Below are 26,569 nucleotides of genomic sequence, written 5' to 3'. Positions count from 1 at the left end.
TGTAGAGACAAAAGAAGTAAAAAATAGAATGAAATTAAAAATGCTATAACTGAGCTGCAATCACAGATGGATGCAGCGGTGGCTTGGATGGATGAAGGAGAACAGAGAATCAGCATTATAGAGGACAAACATACAGAATAAGGAAGCAGAAAAAAAGAGGGAGATAAAGGCAAAAGAACATGACTTAAGAATTAGAGACATTAGTGACTTATTAAAAAGGAACAACATTAGAATCATAGGGGTCCCTGAAGAGGAAGAGAGAGAAATAGGGGTAGAAGGGTTATGTGAGCAAATTATAGCAGAAAATTTTCCTAACCTGGGGAAAGATACAGACATCAAAATCCAGGAAGCACAGAGGACTCTTATTAGATTCAACAAAAAACGACCATCAACAAGGCATATCATAGTCAAATTCACAAAATACTAAGGCAAGGAGAGAATCATGAAAGCAGCAAGGGAAAAAAAGTCCCTAACGTATAAAGGAAAACAGATCAGGTTTGCAGCAGACCTATCCACAGAAACTTGGCAGGCCAGAAAGGAGTGGCACGATATATTCAATGTGCTGAATCAGAAAAATATGCAGGCAAGAATTCTTTATCCAGCAAGACTGTCATTCAAAATGGAAGGAAAGATAAAAAGTTTCCCAGACAAACAAAAATTAAAGGAATTTGTGACCACTAAACTAGCCCTGCAAGAAATTTTAACGGGGACTCTCTGAAGGGAGAAAAGATGTATGTATGTGTGTGTGTGTGTGTGTGTGTGTGTATATCAAAAGCAACCAAAAGTTGTGTGTGTATATATATACACATATACACACAAAATACCACAAATACCACACAAATACCAAAAGTGTGTGTGTGTGTATGTATATATATATATATATATATATATATATATATATATACATATATGTATATACATATGTATATATATATATCAAAAGCAACAAAGATTAGAAAGGACCAGAGAACACCACCAGAAACTCCAACTCTACAAGCATCATAATGGCAATAAATTCATATCTTTCAGTACTCACTCTAAATGTCAATGGACTCAGTGCTCCGATCAAAAGACATAGGGTAACAGAATGGATAAGAAAACAAGATCCATCTATATGCTGTTTACAAGAGACCCACGTTAGACCTAAAGACACCTTCAGATTGAAAATCAGGGGATGGAGAACCATCTATGATGCAAATGGTCAACAAAAGAAAGCCAGAGTAGCCATACTTATATCAGACAATCTAGACTTTAAAATAAAGACTGTATCAAGAGATGCAGAAGGGCATTATATCATAATCAAGGGGTCTATCCACCAAGAAGACCTAACAATTGTAAACATTTATGTTCCAAATGTGAGAGCACCCAAATATATAAATCAATTAAAAACAAACATAAAGAATCTCATCGATAGTAATACCATAATAGTAGGAGACTTCAACACCCCACTCACAGCAATGGACAGATCATCTAATCAAAAAATCAACAAAGAAACAATGGCTTTGAATGACACACTGGACCAGATGGACTTAACAGATATATTCAGAATATTTCATCCTAAAGCCACAGAATATACATTCTTTTCCACGGTACATGGAACGTTCTCCAGAATAGACCATATACCGGGACACAAATCAGCCCTAAGTAAATACAAAAAGATTGAGATCACACCATGCACATTTTCAGACCACAACGCTATGAAACTCAAAATCAACCACAAGAAAAAATTTGGAAAGGTAACAAAATACTTGGAGACTGAGGAACATCCTACTAAAGAATGAATGGGCAAACAAAGAAGTTAAAGAGAAAATTAAAAAGTATATGGAAGCCAATTAAAATGATAACACCACAACCCAAAACCTCTGGGACACAGCAAAGGTGGTCAAAAGAGAAAAGTATGTAGCAACCCAGGCCTTCGAAAGAAGGAAGAAAGATCTCAGGTACACAACCTACCCTTACACCTTAATTAGCTGGAAGAAGAACAGCAAATAAAACCCAAAACCAGCAGAAGACAGGAAATAATAAAGATTAGAGCAGAAATTAATACTATTGAAACCAAAACAAAACAAAACAAAACAGAACACATCAACAAAACCAGAAACTGATTCTTTGAAAGAATTAAAAAAAATTGATAAAGCACTAGCCAGTTTGATCAAAAAGAAAAATGAAAGACCCAAATAAATAAAATCAAGAATGAAAGAGGAGAGATCACAAACAACACAGCAGAAATAAAAACAATAATAAGAGAGTATTATGAGTAATTATATGCCAATAAAATGGGTAACCTGGAAGAAATGGACAAATTCCTAGAAACATATACACTACCAAAACTGAAACAAGAAGAAATATAAAATTTGAACAGACCCATAACTAGTAAGGAAATCGAATTAGTAATCAAAAATCTGCCAAAAAACAAGAGTCCAGTGCCAGATGGCTTTCCAGGGGAATTCTACCAAACATTTGAGGAACAGTTAACACCTATTCTCTTGAAGCTGTTCCAAAAAATAGAAATGGAAGGAAAACTTCCAAACTCTTTCTATGAAGCAAGCATTACCTTGATTCCAAAACCAGACAGAGACCACACTAAAAAGGAGAACTATAGACCAATTTCCCTGATGAACATAGATGCAAAAATCATCAACAAGATATTAGCCAACCATATCCAACAATACATTAACAAAATTATTCACCATGACCAAGTGGGATGTATACCCGGGATGCAGGGCTGGTTCAATATCCGCAAAACAATTAACGTGGTTCATCACATCAATAAAAGAAAGGACAAGAACCATATGACCCTCTCAATAGATGCAGAGAAGCCATTTGTCAAAATACAGCATCTTTCTTGATAAAAACCCTCAGGAAATTAGGGATAGAGGGATCATACCTTGAGATCATAAAAGCCATATATGAATGACCTAACACTAATATCATCCTCAATGGGAAAAAACTGACAGCTTTCTCCCTTTAAGGTCAGGAATGAGACAGGGATGTGCACTCTCGCCACTGTTATTCAACATAGTATTGGAAGTCTTAGCTTCTGCAATCAGACAACACAAAGAAATAAAAGGCATCCAAATCGGCCAGGAGGAGGTCAAACTTTCACTCTTCGCAGATGGCATGATACTCTATATGGAAAACCCAAAAGAATCCACCAAAAAACTTCTAGAATTGAAACATGAACTCAGCAAAGTTGCAGGATATAAAATCAATGCACAGAAATTGGTTTCACTCATATACACCAACAATGAAGCAACATAAAGAGAAATCAAGGAATCGATCCTAGTTGCAGTTGCACCAAACCCATAAAATTCCTAGGACTAAATCTAACCAAAGAGGTGAAAACTCTATACACTGAAAAGAATAGAAAGCTTACAAAAGAAATTGAAGAAGACACAAAAAAAATGGAAAAAGATTCCATGCTCCTGGATAGGAAGAACAAATATTGTGACAATGTCGATACTACCCAAAGCAATCTACATATTCAATACAATCCCTATCAAAGTAACCCCAGCATTCTTCACAGAGCTAGAACAAATAACCCTAAAATTTGTATGGAACCAGAAAAGACCCCGAATACCTAAAGCAATTTTGAAAAAGAAAACCAAAGTAGGAGGTATCACAATCCCAGACATCAAGCTTTACTACAAAGCTGTAATCATCAAGACAGTATGGTACTGGCACAAGAACAGACACTCAGGCCAATGGAACAGAATAGAGAACCCAGAAATGGACCCACAAACACATGGCCAACTAATCTTTGACAAAGCAGGAATGAATATCCAATGGAATAAAGACAGTCTCTTCAGCAAGTGGCGCTGGGAAAACTGGACAGCAACATGCAGAAGAATGAACCTGCACCACTTTCTTACACCATACACAAAAATAAACTCAAAATGGATGAAAGACCTCAATGCAAGACAGAAAGCCATCAAAATCCTCGAGAAGAAAGCAGGCAAAACCTCTTTGATCTTAGCTGCAGAACTTCTTACTCAACATGTCTCCAGAGGCAAGGGATACAAAAAGCAAAAGTGAACTACTGGGACCTCATCAAAATAAAAAGCTTCTGCACAGCGAAGGAAACATTCAGCAAAACTAAAAGGCAACTGACAGAATGGGAAAAGATATTTACAAATGACATATCAGATAAAGGGTTAATATCCAAAATCTATACAGAGAACTTATCAAACTCAACACCCAAAAAACAAATAATCCAGTGAAGAAATGGGCAAAAGCCATGAATAGACAATTCTCCAATGAAGACATCCAGATGGCCAACAGACACATGCAAAGTTGCTCAACATCAGTCATCATCTGGGAAATACAAATCAAAACCACAATGAGATACCACCTTACACCTGTCAGAATGGCTAACATTAACAACTCAGGCAACAACAGATGTTGGCGAGGATGTGGAGAAAGAGGATCTCTTTTGCATTGTTGGTGGCAATGCAAGCTGGTGCAGCCACTTTGGAAAACAGTATGGAGGTTCCTCAAAAAACTAAAAATAGAACCACTCTACGACCCAGCAATTGCACTACTTGGCATTTATCTACAGGATACAGGTATGCTGTTTTGAAGGGACGCATGTACCCCCATGTTTATAGCAGCACTATCAACAATAGCCAAACTACGGAAACAGCCCAAATGTTCATTGATGGATGAATCAATAAAGAAGATGTGACACACACACACACACACACACACACAATGGTGTATTACTCGGCAATCAAAAAGAATGAAATCTTGTCCTTTGCAACTACGTGGATGGAACTGGAGAGTATCATGCTAAGTGAAATTAGTCAGAGAAAGACAAAAATCATATGACTTCACTCATATGAGGACTTTAAGAGACAAAACAGATGAACATAAAGGAAGGGAAATAAAAATAATATAAAAGCAGGGAGGGGGACAAAACAGAAGAGACTCATAAATATGGAGAACAAACTCAGGGTTACGGGAGGGGTTGTGGGAGGGGGGATGGGCTAAATGGGTAAGGGGCACTAAGGAATCTATTCCTGAAATCATTGTTGCAGTATATGCTAACTAATTTGTATGTAAATTTAAAAAAAAATAAAAAAAATAAAACAAGTTAAAAAAAAAGGAATGGTTTAAATAATGTTAATATTTAAAACAAAAAAACAAGGAATACTGATCAAGTCTGTATCAGACAGATTACATTTACAAACTAGTGTTCTCTGGATTGAATAATGTTAATATTTAAAAGAAAAAAACAAGGAATACTGATCAAGTCTGCATCAGACAGATTACATTTACAAACTAGTATTCTATAGATAATTTAGTAAACCAAAAATTGTCGGGAGTGGTTATAATGAAGTTTTTACACAGCTTATAGTGTTGTACATGTGGTAATATCTAAACATATGTAATCAGATTCTGAAAAAGCAAACAAGTGTTATATTTAAAATATAAGATAATTGGCACCAATGAATGTAAATCAATAAATATTTCAACTTAGAGAAACATCTTTATTTTTTTATTTTTTATTTTTTTTTATTTAAAAATTTTTTTTTTAATGTTTATTTATTTTTGAGACAGAGAGAGACAGAGCATGAACAGGGGAGGGTCAGAGAGAGAGGGAGACACAGAATCTGAAACAGGCTCCGGGCTCCGAGCTGTCAGCACAGAGCCCCATGCGGGGCTCGAACCCACGGACCACGAGATCATGACCTGGGCTGAAGTCGGACGCTCAACCGACTGAGCCACCCAGGCGCTCCGAGAAACATCTTTAAATAAGCTCAGGAGATGTGTATTTTTAGAGGCAAGTAGGAGAGTAGATGTATGAACTTCTTTTAATCAGAGTTGCAATTTCAAAAAAGGTATTGTGATAGACATATGCTTTTATAACTATAGGCATACCTCAAAGATATTGCAGGTTTGGTTCCAGTCCACAGTAAAGTGAATATTGCAGTAAAGCAACTCAAATGAACCTCTTGGTTTCCCAGTAGATGTAAAAGTTATGTCTATACTACACAGTAGTCTGTTAAGTGTGCAACAGCATTATGTCAAAAACAAACCCCTATGTACGTAATTAGTTAATTGATTAAAAAATACTTTAAACTGGGGTGCCTGGGTGGCTCAGTCAGTTGAGCATCTGACTTGGGCTCAGGTCATGATCTTGCTGCTCGTGGGTTTGAGACCCGCATCAGGCTCTGTGCTGACAGTGCAGAGCCTGGAGCCTGCTTCAGATTCTTTGTCTCCCTCTCTCTTTGCCCCTCCTCTGCTCACACCTCTCTCAAAAATGAATAAACGTTAAAAAAAAATACCGTAAGCTAACCATTATCAGTGTTTTCAGCAAGTCATAATCACTAATCACAGATCACTATAACAAACAATGAAAAAGTTTTAAATGTTCTGAGAATTACCAAAATGTGGCACAGAGACACCAAGTGAAAAATGGTGCTTATAGGTTTACTTGAAACAGGCTTGCCAAACCTTTAATTTGTAAAAAACACAAAATTTGCAAAATGCAAAGTGCACAAAATGAGGTATGCCTGTATACCTATTTGAAGCATATCCACAAAAATGGTTAATTCCTGTGCCCAACATGATCATATAGCTTCCCTCATGCTAATACAGCAGTTTGCTTTTTCTCCCATCTCAGTCCCATAATGCAGGCTACAGAGAATAAGAAAGATATAATGCATCTACACATTAACATGAATCTCTACAATGTCATGACCATCTGTAAAAATTGAGATGGACATCTTAGAAGAAAGCACCTGTAAAGACAGGAATACATACTACCTTCACCAAGTGTTCTTTCTACTTATGTCAATCTGTATGTACAGACCACTATAGTACAGAGATAAAGAGACTACATACTCTACATCTTAGAAGTGGGAAAAGCTGATTTTCTAATTGGAGGACAGTCTTCAAAACATATGGTGGTATGTTCATGGGATTACAAAATCAGGGAGCCAAGATCATGTTTCTAACTTTTGGGGGGCTGCATTTTTAAAGACGAGAAGCTCAGAAAAAGTAGTTTGTGTTTTGTTTATATTTTAAATGGTGTGAAATGCATCAGACGTGAGGGCTTTGGATTGAATTTCTGAGCTGGTATCCAAACATCCTAATTACTAGAGAAATGGGACCACTGAAGCAATATTTTAGTACTACCATTTGCCTATGTGCACAAATCCACATGCACTGATTAATAGTATGTGCTTTGGGATATATAACAAGTAACATATGGGAATTAAAAGAACTTAAAAAAATAAATTTAGTGTTCTATAAATTTAAACACTTTTGGACTTTTTGACTTAAGTAATATTAATGCTTGCTGTTTGAAAATTATGAATTTTGGTATATTGATTTACCTGAATAAATGAGGGAAACAAAAACCCATGACACAATTATGGAAACTGAATCTAAAATGTCCCACTGGCATAGTATCACAATAGTGCAGCATTTATCTTTAAGGTCCCAAGAAACTATTCAGTGGTTCCCAATGATGCGAGCCCATTAAGCACAATTCAATAAAAAACAATGGACTTAAATAAAGGTCAACCATCATATAAGCTGAACAAAGGAAACCATTTAAAGCTGAGAATGATATCCTGTCCTTAAATCATTCTCGGCTGGTTAGTTGTTTCAGAGGTCAAAAATGGTAAATGTTCCTACATGGAATAATATAATGTGGCACACACAAACCCTTAACTTGAAATGTTTGTGTCTACTGGTCATAAATTATGAACAAGTAGTATGGGGTGTCACTAGTTTACAGGATGACATTTTAAAATGCAAAGTAACATAAATGAGCTCCTCTGTATTTTGCTGTACATTTGGATCTATGTCACTGATTACAACTAGTGACTCAGGGAGATCACCAACTGAAAACTCTTTCCTACAAATAGTCCCACAGGAAGGAAATTTTAAAGGACCCACAGGGAGGAAATGGAAAGTTTGGGAAGAAGATCAAACATTCCATCCAACCCTGTACTTGATAGAGAGTCTAATCTTCCCTTACATGGAATTTTCTAATACAAATTACATCCTTCAAAGCAATTTTCTTCTCAGCCAACTATCAACCACAACTTCCCTAAATTCGAGTAATGCTAAACACTCTCTTATAGGAAAAAGCATATTTCAGTGATGCAAAAGAGACCATCAAATTCTAAAAGTAGCTTGAGCCACTGACATAATTTGAGTCCCAGGAAAAGTCGGATTCTAACTCTGCCTCTGACACTGAGTGATTCAGGGTAAGTTATCTTCCTGGAGAGAAGATTCTCATTTGTAAAATCTTGACAACAGCAGCCAACCTTGCCTACACAAAACTGATAGGTTCTGAGAACTTATACATACAAAACCAAATGATAGCTCTATAATTATGCAGATTATTAAATGCTATTTTATTACAAATATATAGGCTCTAATGCCTGGATACATTAAAATCTATTAGAGGAAGAGAAATTTTCTTCTTTCAATTTTTTATTATTTTTTTTAATGTTTGTTGATTTTTGAGACAGAACATGAACAGGAGAGGGGCAGCGAGAGAGAGGGAGACAGAATCTGAAGCAGGCTCTAGGCTCTGAGCTGTCAGCATAGAGCCTGACATGGAGCTTGCGATGCAGGGCTAGAACTCACAAACTGAGATCATGACCTAAGCTGAAGTAAGACGCTTAACTGACTGAGTCACCCAGGCACCCCAGGAAGAGAAATTTTCTATTAATATGCCTGCAATTACTTCCAATTCAATTTGAATAAGAAAAGAGATTCCTCATTTTACATGCTACTAGAGAATCAAGAAAATCTACATGTCATTTTCTCCATTTTTAGAATTCCATAAGTGGCAGAATTGTTCTGTAATGCTTCCTTGAAATGAGCTATGTATAACCAAACATTCTGTTACAGTGCAGTGAGAGACAGTATGCTTGCAAGTTTTGGGACATAGAAAACAGATTTAAGACTCAACTTGGATACTTATTAGCTTTTTCAAATTGGAAAAATTGCATTACTTCAATGGGCTTTAGTTTCCTAATTTGCAAATGGGTTAATAATAATTCACCTCTTTGAATCATAAGAAAAGCACTTTATAAACTGTAACACACAGGCAACCAAATATGTGGAATACTGACTAGGATTTACTGAACTTCGGTGGGGTGCCTTTCAGTATATCCTACAGTGGTTGTTTTCTAAAATATCTTTGGTTATAAATTAATTCCCATATTTATTTATTGACTTATATTTGAAGGTAGAATTGCTGGTTTATAATTATAGCAAACAATATTTTTTTATGTTTTTACAAATAAACCACAGCAGTATGACAATTACATATTCAATAGTTTTGCTGGTAAACAATATAACCTTTACATCTGTGAGGAACTAAATTCTCTAATTTAAAAAAAAAAAAAAGTTAATGTTTATGCCAAACACTGACAACAAACCCTTTATTGAATCAAATTTCTTGGCTTTCATTCAAGAGTAATTTACCGATGGCTTCATATAAAATAGACCCTGGGGATTTAATATAGAATAAAATATACATCCAAATTCCATAAGTTCTGGGTCTTGAAAGAGAATGAGAAATCAAATAATTAAAGTATAAACAATTCTCTAGTAATGTGTTCAAAGTGTGCAATGGGAACCAGAGAAGAATAAAGAGCAAAAACTAGATGAAGAAGAGGAGTGAAAGACACTATAAAAATGCAAAAGACAAGCTGTTTCAGTTACATGTTTAAAAAAGAGAGAAAGTGGAACATTATTAGGAGGCTAGGACCCTACCTTTATTTTCATAACTTAAGTGACCACCCACTATCCTGAGTTGCCTGGGACTGTCCCAATCCTGAGTAATCCACGTGTTTTAGCACTAACCCCCAATTTGACTATATTTGGAGATAAGACCTTTAAGGAGGTAATTAAGGTTAAATAAAGTCAAAAGGGTGGGGTCTAATCTGATAGGATTAGTGTCCTTATAAGAAGAGGAGGTGATACCAGAGCTCTCCTGCACTTTCTCAACTATTTTTTTAATTTAAATCCAACTTAGTTAACATACAGTGTAATAATAATTTCATCACTTACGTATAACTCTTTCTCTCTGTTTCTATGTGGGGCACAGAGGAAAGGCTATTTGATGACACTGCAAGAAGGTAGCTATCTGCAAGCCAGGAAAAGATGTCTCACCAGACACCAACCAGGCCAGCACCTTGATCTTGGACTTCCTGTCTCCAAAACTGTGAGAAAATTAAGTTCTGTTGTTTAAACCACCCATCCTGTGGTATTCTGTTATGGATGCCAGAGCTGACCAATACACAAACCAAAGTATTTCCCTTCTCTGAGTGTGTTTTCTTATCTGCAGACTGAAGACTAGTCACCTTCTTATGTTAATATTATAAATTTATATGGAAACAATCCACCTCATTTCAGCTAAGAATGATAAAATGTGAAATTCTTAGAGTACTTAGGACTTTTTTCCTTGATTTTTTTGTGTGTGTGTGTAGATTTTTCTTGGACTATATATTCCACATTTTGCTTCCATGGACGTAGTAATTTTCCTTTCAAATCATATTTTATGATAAGTAATCTATTTTTAATTAAAACTGAACCTCTTTTACTTTCCTTATAACTTCTATGGGGGAGTTGTAGACTTTTCTTTGTGTACTTGGGGTAATACCTACAATATTCTGTCACTAATACCATGTGAAAGTCTCTAGAAAATAAGGCTTTTATATGTTATACATACTTTATAGAAATGATGAATCTTAGGAAAAGGAACACATAAAAACTACTTTATCATCTTAATGCTAATGACTAAAAATAAAATGTATATAAAATTTTTCTACAGTAAATGTAAATATTTTCTTCAGGTTCTTTGTATAATTTATTTAAAATCTGTACAAAAGCACATCATCCTACTGTATCATGATTTATTATGTCTCTCTGTCCAACTAGAATGACTAGAAATGGGTGACTAGTATGGGTGAGACTAGTATGGATGAAGGGGATATTAACTCAAGGCAGAAAAAGAAAGGTCTGTGGATTTCTTAAGTTATGAAATGAATTGTGAATGATTTTTTAAAAAGTTATGAAGGCAGGTTATCTAAACTAGTATACAAATAACTCAAAATCTTCTCACTATCGGCCTACTAATGTTATCATTTGTGTCCAACATATACCCAATATTCCACACAGTGTGGTTTTCTAATTCATCTTCAAATGTACAATGATTATACCTAGTTATCTATCATCATTAAAAAGAACTACTACTGAGGAGCCTGGGTGGCTCAATGGGTTAAGTGTCTGACTTGGTTTCTGCTCAGGTCATGATGCCATGATTCGTGAGTTCGAGCCCTGCAATGGTTTCTGTGTTGACAGCCGGGATCCTGCTTGGGATGCTCTCTCTCCCTCTCTCTCTGCCCCACCCCACTCATGATCGGTCTTTCTCTCCTTCTTAAAATAAATAAATAATCTCATAAAAGAACTACTACCATTTAACATTATAATTTTTCAAAGAACTCTGACAAAAATCATTTTATTTGACCCTAAAAAAACCCTATATAACAAAATAAACAAGGGTCACTGCATTTCCTCATTTATAGTTGACTAACTGGGTTTCATAAAGAGTAACTGACTCAGCCATGAAAATCTGGCTTACTTAGTAATGGGCAAAATGGAAGCTAAAGCAAAATTTCTGAGTCCAGCTTTCTCCCATCTTGTAAGGTTATGGCTTCTTCCCTTATATAACATAATTCTATCTATCCTTCAAGATCCTTCTGTTCCATTTTATAGTACTGTTCATCCTCACCCCATCACTAAAAATTCCTCCCTCTCTGAAGTCCTGTCAATCTCAATGGCCATTAATCTTCATATTCATCGACAGTGTATCTTGTGATACAATCTGGCTATCACAATACTCTGTATGTAGTATATTACCTGGCTATTTAACTGTACCACTAGCTTCTTGAGATTTCTGTGTGTCTTCTGTATTGTTTGTATCCCTCTGGTGTACTAATGATCTCTTTCGTTTTGCCTTTGTTTGGGTCTGCCTGATATCCCTTCATCTGCCCCTAATCTTTGGTGTCCCTATCTTTAATTAACAGTGTCCTTTAGGACATGACCACTCTTCCATTGCAGGTAGTCTTGGTAGTTCTGTTAAACAAGGTTCTTTACTTTCCCTTGGACAAGGAGTATTCTTGTAATTAATCCACACTAGGTCAGTCAGTCTTTATAATAAGAACTTGAATCAAACTCAGGGAAAGGAAGAGGAAAATGGTTGGAGTTAATAGGCCCAAAGACAATTTCCTGAAAATACTTTCCATTTGTTACTGCTCTCTGTATTCTCAAAGCTGCCATAGTTGCTGCTCTTTTAAAGGCCAAGTTATTCAGCATTTCCTCAGCTTCTGACTGAACTATCTCATATCTTCCCGAGAAAGCCCTTCTCCCCGCCTCCCTTAAATCAGGCAGAATCACTTTCTCTTGCTTGCAAATAAAGATCCTTATCTGATATACCCACAAAGTTTAGTGCATGGGGAGTGCTAAGTATTTTTAAATATTTTGTTCTTTTTTTAAAATGTTGATTTATTTATTTTGAGAGAGAGAGAGAGGGAAAGAGAGAGAGAGGAAGAGGGAGGGAGGGTCAGAGAGAGAGGTGAGAGAGAATCCCAAGCAGGCTCCACACTGCTAGCACAGAGCCAGATGCGGGGCTCAAACTCATGAACCATGAGATCAGGACCTGAGCCGAAATCAGGAGTCAGACGATTAACTGACTGAGCCACCCAGGCACCTCTCAAATGTTTTGTTCTTATGCAGATTATGTATATTATTGTATATTACTGAAAACATAAATAAATGACCCTGAAGTGCACCATTGCTATTGGTTAAAATTTTAGTAATCAACAGGCAAGCAGGGGCCAAGCTAACATTGGGAACTTATATGCATGGAAATGACTTTTATTACAGTTCAGAACCCTGGTTTAGTGACTCACAAAGTGATAATTCACTGCTGCAAATTAACAAAGCATTTTGTGGTGAGGGTAGTACTTATAGTAATGATACCATTTAGTTATATTTGACATTTAGGTTAACACATCTGTTTTCCTTTTCTTCCCAAATACTATAGAAGCCAACTGTGACCATCTGAATTTTTTAATATTATTTTACCACAAAATACATCTGATAAACTTAACTGCTTATACCATAGCTCCTTTTTAAGTAAGTGAATATTTTAACATACTCTATAGCTTCTTGTGAAGAGCAGATTATAGTTTTAAATTCACTGAGAAAGGAAATTATCATTAGAGTAATTTAGGTGGGTAAATGGTATCAGTTTTTGAGGCATTATCATCGCTCTACAAAGGAAGTTCCCTCTATGATTCTTTAAGGAAAAAAAAAAAAGAAAAATCAACCAGTAATTGTTTATAACTGGACTTTAACAGCAATTCTAGCTAATCATAAATCAGTAGTTAATTCACATTTGAACAGATTACAAACCTAAGCTAACTATTTCTATGTACTTTGGTAAATTTCTGTCATTTTAGACATTTACATACTCAAAATCCTTTGTATTCCAGGAGCATCCTTTTAATCTTAGACATTAGGGGAATATCATGCATATATATGATATTTCTCTTTCTCAATGACAAGTATTTCCCTGAAGATAAAATCCTACTGAAAAGTGGAGGGTGGGGGAAGGGGGCATTTTAAAACATTCACTTCTTCTCTTTTAGAACATCTATTACTACATGATAGTATTTCCCACAAGATTATTTTTATTTTATTTGAAGTTGGCAAAAATCTTTGTGCTGAATCCTTTGAGCATACCTCTAGTGACAGATGTCAGATCAGTGCTGTATGGAAGAACTTTTATTTGACTGGTAGATGACAGGAAGAAGTTTTTCTCTGAAATATAAGATGTAACTATAAAATCCTTCTGTGAGATGAATATAATCTTTTGTTCTGGTGTATAAATGATTTGCTCATTCTTGCTTCAAAAAATCACTTCATGTAATTAATTGCAATAGTGTGAAATTAAGACATTTTAAAAAAGTACATATTTATTCAAATAAGGAGAGTTTGTTTTAAATGTCTTCTTTATATGAATCAAAGGTGAAATAGGCATACAATATAAATTTCCATTGACCTTTTCTTTTAATTTATAATATTTTTTATAATCATTCACCAAAAACACCTTCAAGATTCACTCACTATGCATATAGCATATACTCAAAACAAGTAGCATCTTCGTAAGAGATGACTTTATTAGTACTGAGTATATGGTATGCAAAGAATGAAAATGTATTAAATGTTTAGATTTATCCTACAAATCTGGCTATGACTTATTCCATTTATTACAAGCATTGCCTTATTCTATGATTATCAAATAATTTCAAATGTCCCCTAATATCACGAGGGAGTAACTTTTTTTTTTTTTTTTTTTTTTTTTTTTTTTTTTTTTTTTTACCAGGTCTAGCAATCCAGATGATCTTTCCTACCTTTCTGGCCCTCTTTCCTCACACCCTTCAAAAATAAATCATGAGTAAACATATACAATTCCACTATATATCCTATTACTGCAAATGTTATTGTTTGCCTATCTGAGTTAGAACTACCAGAAGCAAATCACTTTTGATACATATTAAAATGCTGTTCCATGTATATTTCATATACATCTATCTAATGCATGAATAGAAAAGAAATTTATATCCACTCTTACATTCGGGATTCTTGTTACAAGCTACATCAAGAACTAACTAAAGTTCTGCAGTGTTTTAAGATGTGAGAAGAAAACAAAGTGGAAGCATGGTGAGATGTGAAAGAGGGATTGCTTGTTTTCAGATTTATTTTTCTCTCTAGCTTTCTCACAGGTCTTTACCTCAGAGTCTATTCATCTTTCTCTTTGTAACAGACAGATCTTTCTCTTGAATAAAGTGGTTCACTTTAGCCTCGAAATGAGCATATACAATCACCTCTGGGTTTCTCTATTTCTGTACTTCTCACAAGAATTAAAATCTCAAAAATAATACCATGAAATGACTTGGTCAATCATTATTATTGATCAAAACAATAAGATGATTGCCACTTGATTTTCTTTCAAGTTTTAGTTAATGGACTACACCTAATATAAACTTAACTAACACAACACTGTTCAACAATAAAGAGTTTTGTTGGCTTAGACTAGAATAAGCAAAGCATACTTAAAAAGAAGTTTCTGGCTATTTACCTCATTACATTTAGCTCCTCAAATACCTTTTTGAGAGACATAAAATAAGTACAAGGGGAATGAAATACAAGATTGCAACTACTTTATAAAAAGCAAATTTTTTTTTTTTACTTACAAACTCCAGTAAGATCTGATGAGAAAGTTTAGTACTATACTACAAAAGTATATGCAATATCTTTGAGACTTTACTGCACTAAAATTATATATATATATATATATATATATATATATATATATATATATGTTTTAATTGAAATATAATTCACTTACCATAACATTCACTCTTTTAAAGCGTACTTTTTTTTTTTTTGGCTTGTGTACCTTTCTATTTAGAGTGACCCTTCTCACAGATGAAATTAATATTGTATCTTACCTTTAAATGTTATCTTACCTTACAAAGGAAGTTGATCTTAAAACCCAAAGACTGGGCATTTCTCGAGCCTGAGTTCATGTAGTTTCCAACCAAAAGAACTAACTCTAAAAGTTTGTTAAAGCTTTCACTTTTCTTCAGTTCTTCACAGGCAAGAGTTACTGCTATGATGCTTGGTTTGATGTTGTTTACATGTTCTTCAAACGTGAGCTTGAATAGAATGCTATTGAGACGAGGCTGCAACATTTTCACTGAGCTCATCTGTAAGATAAGAAATGCTCTATAAGAACATATATATAAAGCCTGTTATTTCACTCTCCAATACAGATAACTTTATAGACTGTACTGTAAAATTTCTGCATAAAATGAATTTTCTCTGGGTCTTAAAAAACTTTGTTTTGGTTTGTTTTAGAAATTCCAAAGGAATATTTTATTTATTTTTAATTTTTTTAATGTTTACTTATTTTTGAGACAGAGAGAAACAGAGCATGAAAAGGGGAGAGTCAGAGAGAGAGGGAGACACAGAATCTGAAGCAGGCTCCAGGCTCCGAGCTGTCAGCACAGAGCCTGATGTGGGGCACGAACTCACGGACTGTGAGATCATGATCTGAGCCGAAGTCGGACGCTTAACCGACTGAGCCACCCAGGTGCCCCACCAAAGGAATATTGTAATAAAAATTTTAAAAAGTTAGTTGTTCAGTTTTAAACAAATCATCCTTATAACAGTAAGAAAATATTATTGAAGCTAAACATTTGCTGTTTGTTAATTCCATAATCATAAGTCATCAATAGCATTTAAACTGCCAAAAATTTGTCCCTGCGGTGAACTATGAAAATTTACAAACGTGAAATTGAGCCTGAGTGAATAGTGTGGCCACAGATAAAAGACGTGCATGATGACAGAAAATGTAAGTGAACCACATTTCCCAAGAAATTATCTATTACTATGCTGTTTAAAATCAGAAGACTAGGTCTGATTGAACATTTAATAATTTTAAACCTATGATTTCTATTCACCAAATATATTAAATATTTATATATGCTCTAAAGAATTTCTTCTACTTGACAAAATGTTCATGCTATATAATTAGGTTATGGTAAAATCACATCAACTTACTTTTAAGTACATTATTCAAAAATTCCATAATGGTTTTCTTCAAAACAGTTCAACTTAGGTTTTAATTACTTATTTCATAGTTATCGTGCATGTTCTCTATTCCCTTTGGTATAGCTCCTATGATAATAATTTCTTTTGGTCGTTAATTTCCTATAGCTCCAAGTCATTTTAATAGCTTTCATTCACCAAATAAATTCTGAGACAGAGGTGGAGATGGGGATAGACACATATGAACAACACAAGCACACCAACAATGAAAAGAAATTATTAAAAGTTCTAATTATATTTATTTTTGGCACATATAGTTTAGTTTCTTGAATATAAATGTTAGGCACAGAGTAGGCACTGAGATATCTTGTAGATAAGATAAAAAGAATTTGACAACATAAAAGTCCTTAAGCCACAAAGTACCCTTCCAAAGAAGCAAATGAGCTGTTGAATAGATCATATCTACTTTAATATGGAAGCAAGGCATAGTTCATAATTTTTCTTTTTTTTAATTTAAAAAAAATTAAATATGCAATTTATTGTCAAATTGGCTTCCATACAACACCCAGTGCTCATCCCAACAGGTGCCCTCCTCAGTGCCCATCACTCACTTTCCCCTCCCTCTCACCCCCCATCAACCCTCAGTTTGTTCTCAGTTTTTAAGAGTCTCTTGTGGTTTGGCTCCCTCCCTCTCTTTTTTTTCCTTCCCCTCCCCCACGGTCTTTTGCTAAGTTTCACAGGATCCACATAAGAGTGAAAACATATGGTATCTGTCTTTCTCTGTATGACTTATTTCACTTAGCATAACATTCTCCAGTTCTATCTACGTTGCTACAAAAGGCCACAAATGATTCTTTCTCATTGCCAAGTAGTATTCCATTGTGTATATAAACCACAACTTCTTTATACATTCATCAGTTGATGGACATTTAGGCTCTTTCCATAATTTGGCTATTGTTGAAAGTGCTGCAATAAACATTGAGGTACAAGTGCCCCTATGCAGCAGCACTCTTGTATCTCTTGGGTAAATTCCTAGCAGTGCTATTGCTGGGTCATAGGGTAGATCTATTTTTAATTTTTTAAGGAACCTCCACACTGTTTTCCAGAGTGTCTGCACCAGTTTGCATTGCCACCAACAGTGCAAGACGGTTCCCGTTTCTCCACATCCTCGCCAGCATCTATAGTTTCCTGATTTGTTCATTTTAGCCATTCTGACTGGTGTGAAGGGATATCTGAGTGTGGTTTTGATTTGTATTACCCTGATGAGGAGTGACGTTGAGCATGTTTTCATGTGCCTGTTGGCCATCTGGATGTCTTCTTTAGAGAAGTGTCTATTCATATTTTCTGACCATTTCTTCACTGTATTATTTGTTTTTTGGGTGTGGAGTTTGGTGAGTTCTTTATAGATTTTGGATACTAGCCCTTTGTCTGATATGTCATTTGCAAATATTTTTTTGCATTCTGTTGGTTGCCTTTTGAAATGAACTTGCCCATTAACCATGGGTATATGTGTCCCCAAAGATTAACTTGGCCTTCTTCTTACCCCATTATATGCTCTCATGCTTTTTATAGGTAGACTTATAAAAGTATGTGGGGAATATCCACCTGTTACTATATTTATGTAGATCTTATTACTTATCAATAGTTCTTTTTTTTTTTATGTGACCAGGGTAATATTATACAAACCATCCTACAGTTTCTTCAGCACTCACATGGTAAGTATAAGACATACTAGCAAATCAGAAGTTTCCAATATAGCTTAAAACTCATAACACAGTCACTTGATAACTATAGTTAGTGATAGAACTAGCATATGATTCTAGATGGGTAAACAGAAATTAAGTGCTAGAGAGTTTTCTGACTTAATCTCTTAGGACTACAATGTTTAATGAAAACTTCACAGTAGAGGTGACACAAATGGATAGAAAAAAAGAGACAGAGAGAGAGAGAGAAAGAGAAAAAGAGAGAGTGAGAGTGAGTGCAAAAACTGGAGCCAAAAGGGTGTAGAAACAATGGTGTGAGAAAAGATTTATACTTAGGAATATATGAGGTACATACCTAGGGGCAAAATGTGGACCAAAGTACCCAATCAGTCCATGTAAAGGCCATGAAATCGGAAGCTAACCATATCAAAGTCTCTATCACCATGAATGCACAAATCTCTTGGTGTACGTTTGTGTGGGAAACTAAGTTTCTATGACTTTCTGCCTTTCTTTATGCCTCCACTACTCTCTCTAAATCCCTCCCCACTTTATTTTTCCTTTCCTTTCATTGGTAACTGACAAGCATTTGCACACACACGTTTCTATCATTTTATATATTTAGGAAGTAGTTTTTCAGTCTCTCTGATGGTTAAAAATGCCCTAGAGCTACTGTGATCAGGTACTAGTCATTATGTACATGGCCTTTGGCCATGCTTTGTAGGGCTTATAGGAACCCAGCTCACCAGGGTGGCATTGGTCCCAGATCAACCAGTGATTTAAACCTTAGGCTTACATGGGTTTTTAATTTTATTTCAGTTCTACTACTACTTATCTTCATTCATATTTTTATCCTTTCCAGGGTTTATATTTCAGTTTTGGTCTACAAATCAAGAGAACATGGATTCAATCATTTTTTTAATATTTAATTTTTAGTACCACCTCTAACTGAAATAATGTGACCAAAAGTGCAATTTCATAATAATAGTAACAATAACAGTGATTAACATGTGTTAAGTGCCTTGTGCCAGACATTTTTCTGCATATGTATTATAAATATGTTTTAACTGATTTGGTCTCAAAACGATCCTAGGAAAAGTTATTAGCACTAGATTAGGAAAGTGAGGCACAAAAATACTCAGTGATTTGTGCAAAGTCAAGTTGTATGTTAAAGAGCTGGAGATTTGAACTCAGGCATTCAGGTCACATAACCCAAACTCTCAACTATTACACCACAATGCCTCTTGAAATCACATTGGGAACAGTATGTATGATTGGTTGAAGGAGAGGTTAGTAACAGAGAGAGCATTAGTACTCTCTCTTCAAAATGGCCTAAGAAACACGTAGTGAGCTACAATGTTGACAGTAGGAAGGGGAAAGAAGCAATGGATATGAGAGATGGAATTAAGGAAGAAGCAATAGGATTTAGCATTAGTTATGAGAGAAGATAGTCAAAGATGACTCCAAGGTTTTAAGTCTGTTGTGAGGTAGAACACGGTTGGCATTAATGAAGGCAGAAGGAGATGCTGGTTTGCTGCAGTTTAATGTTTGGTCTGTTGCTTTGTTTCAGATGAAAGTGTTTCCCCTGATCTTCTGCTGCCTATACTACAGCAAGCTAATCAGGGATTGAGGCAGTGTTTGGTGCAGGTAAGGTGCATCTTAGTAGCAAATTCAGTTAAAGATAGAATCTAGAAACTTTCACATTTTCTCACCCTGTGAAACTAATCTACCTAATTTCTCCACTCTTCAGTTTCTTCATCTATGAGGCATGGGAAATTACTGGATCAGTCTTCTTTTGATAATTAGATAGTAGCCAAATAAATGATCCATAAATATTACTTCCTTATATTTCACTCTGCTTCTAGACTTGTGGAAAGGTGGAGTAAAGGGTGCTAATCCACAAATAAAAATATCACTTGGCTGTTACCATATACATATATATATATATATATATATATATATATATGGTACCATATATGTATATGTGTATATATATATATATATATGTATCTAAGTGAACTTAGTTCACTATCCTCTCAGACATCAAATAGTATATCTTACTACTAACAAAGACACTACTAGCTTTCCATTACTAAGCTTCCAAATTTTGGGATGATCAACACATTGTAGTAAACATAATGTAATTTAATATCATTCTTCGACTAGATTTTAACTTGAGTAGTTTCTTATAATTGTCTCTTATTTTCCGTTTTCGTCATTCAAGCTTAAGTTTTATGTACTTCATTGTTGAATTATTAAAATAGACTATTTAAATGTGCTCTCTGATCCCTCCAGCCTTTCCCTGTCCTACAGATCCTAATATAAATGGTAAAATGACACCTGTATAATTGGAAACTAATAGTGCTTTGTTGACATTTTGAGTTTTAGGTATTATTATTATATCTGGTAGCTTTTGGAAATTCAGCCTTTAAGTTTAGGAGGAAGTAAATGTTAGAGTTGGCAGATTTGGGGAGTTATCCAAACAGATGCTATAGGAAGCAAGGTTGTTGATAAGGTGAGTACATAGAGAGAAGAGTCAAAGACTGCACCTTGTGTAGCACCTAGCTCAGGGTCTTGCATATATTAGACATTTAAATATTTAAAAGTAGTTCTTAACTGCCTAGCCATTTTTCAGATCTCTCAAGCAGGACAGCCAGATTGTCTACTGAACAAACTTAACAGATAATAATAATATTTCACTGTCCCCACAATAGTTCTCCAGCTAAGATATCAAACAGAAATGCTAGGGAATTAGCTTTGTTGAACTGTTCTTACTGGATATAACCCATCATCAGTCACCCTGATTTGGGAAGAGGTTGCACGTTGCAAGAGGTCAGAGTTGCCCTTGGATTTGACAAAATTTCCTCATTCACTTACCATCTACAACATAGGTTAGGGCATAGAAGGTGATAAATATGACAGATGGCTTAGGACAATAACTATAAAAAGAGTGAATGAATTCATTCATATAAATAGGAACTCCGAAATCAGCAAAGTGCTGGATTAGGGAGAGGATTAAAATGTATCATAATAGAGTTATATGGGTAAAGAGGAGGGTATCCTACCTCCCACATAAAGTAATTTGCTACCATATGGGACATCCCAACAATACTGCCCAGGCTCAATCTGATATGGGGCCCAAATGCAGAGCCCTGTATAAATATTTTGAAGAGTAGATCTGACAGAAATTTTCCCCTAATTCTCAGAGAGTGAAAGAAACCATTCCCTGCATTCTCCAGACTTATAATGCAAGTTGCAGTGAAAGAAATAGGGATTTTGAGCTACACAGACCTGGACTTGAACTACAGTTCTACTACTTTCTAATTTATGACCTAGTATAAGTTACCTAATGTTTGTTAGACTTCATTTCCCCATTAGTAAAATTCATTCCTTAATTAACCCATGCAAGTTGCAGTCAGACTTCAATAAGATGCTATGTGTAACTCTCCTCTCATAGTAGCTGACACAAAGTAAAACAATAGCTATTGTTGTTATTATCCTCTTTCTTCATTTTCAGAAATACCCAAAAAGAAACCATGGCCATGGATTGTTCTACCAAACCTGAGGGAAAGTTTCTCTCATTCACAATTAAGGAATGTATTTTCAGGGCTTGGTGAGAAACAGCATTCACTATCTATTAAACACACTGTAAATATTGTGTTGTGCTCTCTTCAGCCAGTTTTAATGCATAATATATATTTACTATTATAAATGTTATCATTGAAAATGTGTTAATGTAAAATCGGGAGACCATGGAGGAGGCAATGCTATATTAATCTCTTTACAGTGGCCACGAATCAGTATTCATTGATCATATGAACAGAATTTTCTATAATCAGAAGTGTTAATTTTTACAATCAGACCAGGTACACTGATAGACAAGAGTTGAATCTCTATTATAGGATCTGGGTATATAAGGGAATATGTTGGATAACTAAGCTTAGAAATAATAGGAAGCGCAGAGCAACATCCCCAGCCACAGATACAACTATTAAAAGGCTCATGTCTCAAAAAGGCACTTAAGCGCACCTAAGTGATATAACTAAAAACACAAACTCGACTGAAATGCATGTTTGTGTTCAGTTGTGATCCCTGGCAGCATTTTAGTCGACATTCTTTGTTTTATAATGCATTCCTTGAAGTACTGTGGGATGTTGACCATGGTGTTGTATTATATAGGGGATTTATTTTGTTATGAGGTACTTGTCTATCAAATCACATCAAGCAGCTACCATTCCTTTAGCTGATCTGTGCTATATTTAAAACAATGTACTGACAGCTTTAGTGAGAGCAGCTACAAGTGGGTTATTTCCCCAAAGACTCAAGAGATAGTTTTGTTTATATGATTTAAATTTCACACACTCCGCCACCTAGGCAGATGGTGAATATCAATCTACTGCCAAACTACTGTAGAAATCCAGAGAGAGGGGTGCCTAAATGGCTCAAATGGTTAAGCGTCCAACTTTGGCTCAGGTCATGACCTCACAGTTCGTGGTTCAAGTCCCACGTCCGGCTCTGTGCTGACAGCTCAGAGCCTAGAGCCTGCTTCGGATTCTGTGTCTCCCTCTCTCTCTGCCCCTCCACTGCTGGCTTTTTTTCTCTCTGTCTCTTTCTTTTTCTCTCTCTCAAAAATAAACACTAGAAAAATTAAAAAGAATCCAAAGAGAAAGAAAAAAGGCACAAATGTAAAAGTCATGTGTGAAGGAGGAGGAGATAACCACATGCTGCTCCTGCTCCCACATGTTGCCCACCTTTAAGGTTATTTATCTTTCTTTTTGCACTGCTAAGAAACACACCTTCAATGACCATCGCATGCAAACATAATTGATCTCGTAGTCTCTTCAAAATATAATACTAAGAATTCATTAGACCTATCATATATATTTGTAACAAATATACTTTGTTACAATGTGTTTTTCACAAATAGTTAAATACTATTAGGACTCACCACACATAGCATATACAGAATAATTTGTATCAGTAACTATAATGAAGGTTATAATAATGAAGTCAAATTAAAGAAGGGTATATTAAGTTAAACAGCAGACAGAACTGCTTATAAAAGGTGTGAAATCTAGATTCAATGACTGAGCAGAACTCTGCCTCAATGTATGGAAATACAGCAAGGACATCTGTGACTCTCTATGAAGCAATTTTCTTATCTTCTTTTAGCCAACAATGTCCTCAAGAACAGGATCTCTCCTGCTTATTACTGTACTTTCTGCAGTATGTTTTATACCTAGACCAGACAAAATAATCAATACAAGTGCACCTACTACATGAAGCCAATGGCAAATGTTTCTATATTAGATGTAAGGAGAGATAAGAACCATAGTCTATAACATCAGGCTTTGGAAAAATGTAATGTCGCATAATATAAAAGAGCTGCCAAATCACTACATCGCACACCTGAAACTAATATGACATGTTAACTATACGTCAAATAAAAAATTAAAAAATACCAACTCTATATCAAAAAACAATGATATACTGATAGAGAACACTTTCCCCAAAATAGTGATAGATGGAAATTATGCATCAACAAACATCTACTATTCTTTAGTCTGAAACAAAACATAGTAACAATGTCCACCCCAAAAGACACTGTAAACTCAAGAGTTTGAGACCATTTCAAAACATCCTTCTGAAAACAACTGTTTGAGGCCAAGAATGGCCATCAAAATGACTGTTGTGCTATGCTGTTGTATTAGAGGTTACTGATATACAGAGGGAGGAAAAGAGTTAACTTCTGATTTTTAAAATTTAATGAAAAGAAATCAATAGCAAAATTGACTGACATTCATAGACCTAATCTGAATGTTCAGTTTTCAGGTTGTTTTATTTTACTTTTTATTTTATTTTATTTTATTTTATTTATTTATTTATTTATTTTATTGCAAAATCCGATGTAAGTAAGCAATCCTGCCACAAAATGAACTATTATGAGAAGTCAATGAAATGAACAAGAATATGAACACATGGATTTGAGAATGAGTTGTGGCAAGTATTCTTTGTCTTGATCTCAAAGTTATTAAGCCAGCTTTTCCTTCAATAAAATTAATACACCTCAAAAAGTAAGAGCTAGCATTCATATTTACAAAAAGAATGAAAATAGAAACAATCAGGGCATTACATATGAAAACAGTGAACACACTGAATGAAAGCAGATGAAATAAAAATGTTTCTTTTTCCAATGAATATGCAAACTTGAATAATGGCTTAGCATTAATGGAATAGAAGAGCTATACTTTTCTATCAAAATTAATTGCCTTTGATGATATTTGGGAGAGAAAAAAAGCCTTTAAAAATTTCCTTTTCACCTGGTTAAGCTAACTTCAATAGAGCTCATAAGCTCTTATGAGGCTTTAAAAAATTAAAAAGCACACTTACTTCATAGTTGTACTTCCAGCTATAGGTATAAATCTACTCCTTACACACCTTTATGTATTTGTGTAAACAAAAAAAAGATAAATGTACTGCCAGCAATATCACATAATCTGTGTTTTTCTTATAAATGTTTTGATGCACAAGGCTAGCCAACATTTTTGTTAGATTATAGCTTTAGAATGTTTTTAATTGAAAAAAAATATGGGTAATTTTGAACTCAGAAAAACAAAGTAGTGATTACTAAAAGAACTAATTATTGTCTTCTTTTTCAGAAGATGTTAGTTTAATAGACACACAGTATAGGTCTCCATCATCACTGCAAAACAAGTGGGAATTTCCACAGCTCTGAGGTTTGAGAACAGCTGAGCTGCATACACTTTCTAAAGAATCTAAAAGCTCCTGCTGGGGTTCTAACTGGCAAGGCTTTCAAAGATATATGTTTTTCCCCCAGTAAAAGTACAGCACATAATTACAACAATGTACCCAATTCAGTTCTGTGGGAGGCAGGTTGGAGGACAAATCAGTGGGAAGCTATGCAGACAATCTACCCCCAGTAAAGAAAAGAATTATTGATCATAGATGTGGGGACTAGAACATCCCTTTTACCAGGTGGTCTGCCTCTATACAGAGGAAAAGGTCAGTGAATTTTATTATTAGTTTCTTTTTTCTGTTTCCCCTTTTGTTTCTTCTTAGCTTATTAAATATGAATACAAGCAAGCCCAAAGATGTGGCTGCTAAAAAGACCCAAAAAGTTTAGAGAAAGCTTAGCAGCCCAGTCACTGTCTCAGATAAATTTATTTCTTTCAAAAAGTCAAAGCCATGTTTTTCCCCAGGTTTGCCAATTTGATTGTTTTTTGATGATGGTGATTTTAATGAATCTTACAGGAATGATCTCACTTCTAACATATGATTATTCCTAACTGATGAGATTTGTTTTTGTTTTTTTTTTTATCCAAGAAATTATATGATAATGGAAACTCCACAGGGCACTGGCAGTTCATAGGGATGAAATCAGGAAAGAGTATTTATTGTTAGAGAAGGTAAATAAAGAAAAGTTTTCAATAAGGAGGTTAAATCCTTCCATGTTACCCAGTACCATATGGATACAGAATCAGGACTAAAAAGAGCCCACTTGATTTTGCTTGATTTTGCATTCGAGTTAATACATTCAGCGAATATATGTTAAGTGTATACTATGTGAATAAAATCAGCATGATGCATGCACTTGAAAAAGTTGCAATGTAGCAGGGATTTACAGATGTTAAATAAACAACCTTACAAATAACTACAAACCATGATAACTTCTAGAAAGATAAAGGAAAAATAGCGCTCTGAGGGATTTTAATAGGAAGACTGAATTTTGACTGATAGGTAAGTGAAGGCATCACTGGCAAAATGAACTTTAAGCCAAGACTGGAAGAATAAGCAGGAAAGAGGCAGGCAGCAAGTGAGTGTAAGAGGCGGCAGCATGTGTAATCTCCTGCCAGAGGCAGGAAAGAGCATGGTAAATTCAAAAAAGTGAAAAATAAAATACAGTGTGGCTGAGGGAACATGAGCAAGAAGCCAAGCAACAGGAGATAAAAGTGAGAGAGGTGGTAAATCCTGGTGAGGAGTTTATATTGTAGCCTTAGTGCCACACAACAGCACTGATGGTTTAATCAGATAAATTATATGATGCAATACAAAAAACTCTAGAAATGCCACATTTGAGAGCTGCACTGAGATTAACTTGGAGAAAGGCAAAAGCATGAGTGGGGACAAGAAGCTAAAAGTATATCATAACTGTTAAAGAGAATGATGATGCTAGCTTGGGGCTAAGGTGGTAATGA

The 26,569-nt window shown here is 35.1% G+C and overlaps 1 protein-coding gene across 8 annotated transcripts in view; it reads right to left on the bottom strand.

Annotated features, from left to right (window-relative positions):
* The window catches only part of DIAPH2 (diaphanous related formin 2), a 971,442-nt gene that overhangs the window by 494,386 nt on the left and 450,487 nt on the right, over window positions 1-26,569 (bottom strand). For all 8 annotated transcript variants that reach the window (XM_027053564.2, XM_053201433.1, XM_053201431.1 and 5 more), the window contains one exon: window positions 15,570-15,809. In XM_027053564.2, the coding sequence (XP_026909365.1) occupies window positions 15,570-15,809 (240 nt within the window). The remainder of the gene's footprint in view (window positions 1-15,569; window positions 15,810-26,569) is intronic.

Source organism: Acinonyx jubatus, chromosome X (assembly GCF_027475565.1).
Source record: "Acinonyx jubatus isolate Ajub_Pintada_27869175 chromosome X, VMU_Ajub_asm_v1.0, whole genome shotgun sequence".
NCBI lineage: Eukaryota > Metazoa > Chordata > Mammalia > Carnivora > Felidae > Acinonyx > Acinonyx jubatus.
This window is presented reverse-complemented; position numbering and strand designations above follow the sequence as displayed.